Here is a 6,000-nt window from a genome sequence, read left to right on the forward strand (position 1 = left end):
TGTGAACTTGTGTTCCACATGTGTTGTGCTTTTAAACATCTCCCTGCCTGAAATACACCTTGAACCAAAACAATATGAGTAGCTGGATGGGAGGAAAAGGAGGCTGAGTAGGCACATTTAGCATTGCAGCTCGACGTGTTTCTTCATCATTTTTCACCCCAGACATGTGGCCGTCCTGCTGACGATGCAGGGGCAAACAGGAAAGACATTGTTAAGACATATCGCAGTAAAGCAACACAGCAGCAGCGCAGATTTGGCTCACAGCAGCTCTGTTTTTTACAGCTGCCAGGTGCGGCCCTGAGGCCTCGCCACACTTCTGTTCATACGACTTGTACACGCTTTAGCTCTGAATTATTTATGCAAAAGAGGCCTAATTTCAGGGTTTGATTGATGTCATTTGTGATGTTTCAGGGGGACTCAGGACCACAGGGAATTCAAGGACCTCCAGGGCTAAAGGTGATGTCATTTTAGAAGTTTGCAAGAAGTGTGTGTGTGTTTGCATGTGGGAGCTTTGTAGGTTGCCTTAGGTGTGTTTTTTATCATGCACAGGTGCTCTTTTATTGATGTGAAAAACTCTTTTTTTTTCTGGCACGGATGAGAAAAACAATTCATTTTTGTTGAAAGCAGCAAAAGCAATTTCTATGCCCACTGCACTGTGACCAGTGCTCTGATTATGACAGGCTCTTTGCTGTGAAGAGCTTAAAGTTGTGGTAGTGGAAACGGGGGGGGGGGGGGGGGGGGGGTTCAGAATGGAAGAGGCTGGACAGGGGCATTTGCAGGATTTATGGTTTCAAATCGCTCACCCTCATCAATAATATGTTTTCTCTTCTGAGTACCAAAATGTCAACTGCAGATTGTAATTTGTTTTTCATCGCTGATTAAATACACAGTGGTATTTCTGGGATCAGCAGGCATCGCTGAATGTGACAGTTTCTGTGCCAAGCGAGACCAAAACATTATAGCTGAGCTGACATTATCTGAGGACACTGAAGTGAACTTGGTTTTGTTTTTTCTCCCAGGGCCAAACAGGGTCACGAGGAGAACCAGGGCTACCAGGGGACAGGGGTTCTGCAGGAGAGGGCAAAATGGGACCACAGGTACGAGCATCAACGCCAATCAGTGTCACAATTTCTGCCTGCTCCGCATCTATTCACACATTTGGAAACGTTTCCTTTTTTTTGTAGGGGCTTCCGGGAAATAATGGGGAACCTGGACCTGCGGTAAATGTTTTCTAAAGATTCATGTCAAATATGTTTAATTCCATAAAAGGTGTTTCTCTGATATCTGTTTATTCGGCTTCCAGGGCTTGAGGGGTCTACCAGGAGTCGCTGGTCCTCAGGGCCCAGCGGGACACAATGTGAGTCCAAAAATGAATAAGTGAATGAATACACACAGTTGATGAATCATTTCATGTGAATGTCTTCTTACTCTGGACACCCACCGTGCTCATTCAGACTGAAGAACATCACAGAACTCTCTCACCTGCCTTGACTGTAGGACAGAACCTTGGTGATGAAAAGTGGCATTATGAAACAAAGCTTTTAATTTAGAATTAGCAGAGTTGTAACTTTTTATTGAATTATAATTCATCATTAATTCTGTGTGTATTAATTCATATGGTTATTTCTCGATGTCTCATGTATTTGATTCAGAACACTTTGGGTCTTCATAATCTACACTTTTCAGAGATTTTTTTGCCTTTGCACCAAATGCAGGGTTTACCAGGAAGACCAGGAGACAAGGGATCCCAAGGAGAGCCCGTAAGTACAGATATTGGCAGGGAACAACCAGTACTATCAGAGGAACAGGTTGTAATGAATGTTCTTTCTCCAGATGTTCATTTACTTTATATGCAATATATCCCCTGAATACTTTATAAAGTAGAGAATAGCCATGTGCTAATAAACAAAGTAGTATTGTTTAGGCTTAAGTGTACCAGATGATACAAGACTAAATAAAACATTGTATCCTCATACAACGATTTGATTCGTATGATATCTTAGGAAAAGTAATGCAATGGAAAGTATTCAAATTCATTACTCAAGTAGAAGTATAGATACTAGGGTTTTAAAAAAGTAAAGTATCAACTCAAGCTTTTTACTCTAAGTACTGGTCTCAAAACTACTTAAAGTATATAAAAGTAAAAGTAATGAAAGGGGGAAAATGCCATTAAGGACAAATGCTTAGTGTACTACCCCATCTCCCCCCCAAAAAAAACATTTCTCCAAAGGCCATAATGACTATCATGTCATATTAAAATGTTAACGTTGAAGTGTGTTGAAGTTAATTAGCTCGTGGTACTACTATCTGGATAGGTTTTGTGTGTGTGTGTGTGTTTTGAACAATGACAAGCCCTGATGAAAACAAGCAGTAATGAAATTGGAGTAACGAGTAGGGATTGGTATCATTATGATTTTAGTACCGATTTAGTACCGATAACTAGTACCATGCTGTCGATCCAGTACGGTGCTAGTTCTTTTTAGAGAAAAAATGGAAAAACAAATTAACAAATTGAGAATTGAATGAACAACTGCTTTTTTTTCTTGGATCTTATAATGTCATGAATCCACAGCCATGTTTAACAATTCACTATATATATATATATATATATATACTGCATATACTCATAACAACACACGTACAGTGGTAACATGAGCATCACATTATTACTCCTGTGTTTTTTTAAAGGGGCTCTGACCATAGATTGTATAAAAACAAGCAGAGTATACTGCTAGCATAACCGCACATACCTGAGGTGGATGGGGAAACAGGAGAGTTGCGAGCTCGGCTGTCAAAGACAGTGTATTTATCCTTTTTGAATATTCTTCACTTTTAGATGTTTTGAGAGGCTTCTCGTGTCCCTTTACATGCAAAACCTTTGTTGCACTTATTAGCATTACTATTTGCGTCAGTTTTGTTGAAATAAAGCCTCACTTTAGACCGCTAAGTTCTCTCCATCATCTCTCTAGCGCCGTGTGTGTGAGAGTGTGACAGAAAGACAGTGAGTGAGTGAGACCCCGCCCTGCCACCTGCACAGGAGGAAGGGGCTCTGACTGATAGGGTCTGTTCAGAAAATCTTGCCCCGGGGCAAATTTAGAACCGGGTTTTGGTACCCATCCCTAGTAATGAGGCTATTTTTAAATGTAATGAGTTGAAGTAAAAATTAATCTGAAAAATAATTACGCCAGTAAAGTATAGATACCCCAAATTTCTACTTAAGTAAGGTAATGAAGTATTTGTACTTCATTATTGGGTTCACATGGTCCAGCAAAATGAGCCAGCAGTGCTCCCTGCAGGGCTGAACCTGTTTAGCAGCATTGGGCAAGTTACTTTCAAAATGTAATGTATTAATTCGATTCAATTCAATTCAATTTTATTTACAGTGCCAAATCATAACAAAAGTTATCTCAGGACACTTTACAGAGTAGGTATAGACCACACCCTATGACTTATTTATGATTTACACAGACCCAACAATTCCCCCGTAGAGTACGGTGGCAACGAAAACCTTCCCTATAACAGGCAGGAACGTCAGACAGACCCAGCTCTGTGGAGGACGGACATTTGTCTGCACCGGTTGGGGTGGAAGAAAATAAGAGAGAAAGAGAGAAAAGACAGAACGATGTACAGACAAAGACAGACACAAATATTACATATTACTAATTTCTTTCATGTGGAAGTAATAAGTTACTTTACAATATTACTTTGCGTAGAGAAATGCGTTACTTATTGCACTACTCTTGCGCTACTTTAACCAAAATGACCACAGAAGTACTGCACTTCTCTAGGCATTATAAGTGAAGGTAATCCTGTTCCATGGAGGGTAATCAAAGCATAGAAGCCAAAGCTTGCCGTTCATCATAAACCCAGTGGTGGGCGATACTGTATAGCCTAATGAAGACTCAGATTAAGCCCATTCATGCATTCACATGAAGCAACAAGTAGGCTACAGCTTCTCACTGTAGAGAGTTCCCTCAGTTTCTCCTCAGTGCTCTGCCTTCTCAGACAGAGTGCTCAGAGTCTGCTCTGCTGCTCCCACTGTGTGGTGATCTGAATAACCCAATGGACCAGTTTGTGCCGGAGGGCGCTCTGGTGGCTATTTATGAACACATGCATAGATTGCACTCGACTATTCTGTTTTTGTCCTTTCTGTGGTACTTTGAAGTGAAAGTATTGAGAGTACGTTCCAGACAGAAAGTTTCTGTTGTGATGCTGCGAGACGATATGTGGAACTCCCACCGCAAATGAGACAAGCAGCTTCTGGTTTTAAGAAACAGCTGAAAACATATTCTTAATGAGATTGTTTTTAATTCATTTAATTTTTACGTCATTGTTGTTATCTGATATTTTTCATACTTTTATGGCTTTTGAATCTAAAAAATTGTAATTTTTTAAAAACTATATTTTTTAACTTGTCTTATTACCTTTTTTAATCTCTTTGGGATTTTATTATTGTATTGATTTTTGCTTTTTGTGTTTCCTGTTTTGATACATGTGTCATTGATGTGTGATTTTTGTAAAGCACTTTGAGCTGTACAATGTGCTCTTTAAATAAAATGTATTATTATTATTATTATTATTATTATTATTATTATTATTAGTAGTAGTAGTAGTACCCATTTCATAAAACACATCTGACTCTGACTCTGACATCTCAGCCATCGAGTTCTCAGAGAGATCTTTTTTTCTGGTGGCAGTGGTGTGATGTGGATAAATGAACAAATGAAGACAATAATCATTTAATTTGTGGTTTTAAAACATTAGTTGGCATAGTTAATGGAATAATAATACAAACATCATATTAATAACGTGTTATATACTCTGTTACTTCTAAAAGTAATGTAACTGTAACACGTTACTTTTAAAATGTGTTACCCCAACACTTCTCTTTAAGCCACAAAACTACTTGGTTAGGTTTAAAAAAAAGATAGTGGTTTGGGTTTAAATGAGTTTGTTACATCGTCTTCGACCTTATATGCAACATAAAGTACAAACACTGAATGAGAACAGCCTGAACTCAAAAACCACTAATACAGCATACATTGTGTTGCCATCTAGTCAATGCTTCAAATCTGAGGCCCTTCCTTTTTGACTTTCCTGATTAAATATAATAGATAGACAGAAAACAGATTATAAATAGATAAGTATTCAGATCACAGTTTTGGCAGGTTTTCATGATTTCGGGCTTCCCCCCTAGTTCTCTTTATGGCAAACCTTAATCCTACAGCACAGATATTCCTGCTGAATAGAGAGCTCTACTCTCCATTAACCATTTCCTTTCCTGTCTCTCTCTCAGGGAAAGGCAGCAGACCTCTCTGATCTAAATCTGAAGGTAAGGAGCATTTCCTCCCTTCCTCAGTGTGAAAACACTAAATGTTCAGATCACTTTATCACAAACATGTCTCTGCCATCTTATAGGATGTGTGCTCAGACTGCCCTGCAGGTCCACCCGGACCACCTGGTCTCCCGGGAGTCCCAGGGGACAAAGGACACCTGGGACCTCCAGGGAAAAATGGACAAGATGGTTACCAAGTAGGGCAGTCATTAATATTCAACCATAAGCTCACGTCTCCTGTAATGTAAAGCCTATAACTGCTCAGCTTTAAAGGAGTGCTATAACAGTATAGTGCATGTCTCCACCATATCAGCCTTACTGAGACTGTGACTGATGAAGCCTTGACTTCATCAGTCACAGTTGGTGTGACGGATGGAGAGGCTCTGTCTGTCTTAACCATTAGCTGAGCCTCCTCTGGGGGCAGCAGTGAATGGTTAGGACCCGGTGCTCTGCACTGTCTTTCCAGACAGAGACTGATGCTCTGCCGTGTCATTACAGGGACCCCCGGGAACAGCCGGAGCTCCAGGGCCCCCTGGAGCCGACGGAGGAAAGGCAAGTTTTCACACTAACTGCACTATTATCGCTCCCAAAGGACCAAATGCAAATCAAAACAAAAAAACACAAAAAAAAATTCAAATACAACATAGCTACTCCTTTGTGATATC

The 6,000-nt window shown here is 40.0% G+C and overlaps 1 protein-coding gene across 2 annotated transcripts in view; it reads left to right on the forward strand.

Annotated features, from left to right (window-relative positions):
* col22a1 (collagen, type XXII, alpha 1) overlaps positions 1–6,000 on the forward strand; it is a 65,780-nt gene that overhangs the window by 39,589 nt on the left and 20,191 nt on the right. For both annotated transcript variants that reach the window (XM_083926131.1, XM_083926132.1), the window contains 8 exons: positions 412–456; positions 1,020–1,097; positions 1,185–1,220; positions 1,304–1,357; positions 1,716–1,760; positions 5,297–5,332; positions 5,419–5,532; positions 5,834–5,887. In XM_083926131.1, the coding sequence (XP_083782257.1) occupies positions 412–456; positions 1,020–1,097; positions 1,185–1,220; positions 1,304–1,357; positions 1,716–1,760; positions 5,297–5,332; positions 5,419–5,532; positions 5,834–5,887 (462 nt within the window). The remainder of the gene's footprint in view (positions 1–411; positions 457–1,019; positions 1,098–1,184; positions 1,221–1,303; positions 1,358–1,715; positions 1,761–5,296; positions 5,333–5,418; positions 5,533–5,833; positions 5,888–6,000) is intronic.

This window comes from Echiichthys vipera (assembly GCF_963691815.1).
Source record: "Echiichthys vipera genome assembly, chromosome: 13".
Classification (NCBI taxonomy): Eukaryota; Metazoa; Chordata; class Actinopteri; order Perciformes; family Trachinidae; genus Echiichthys; species Echiichthys vipera.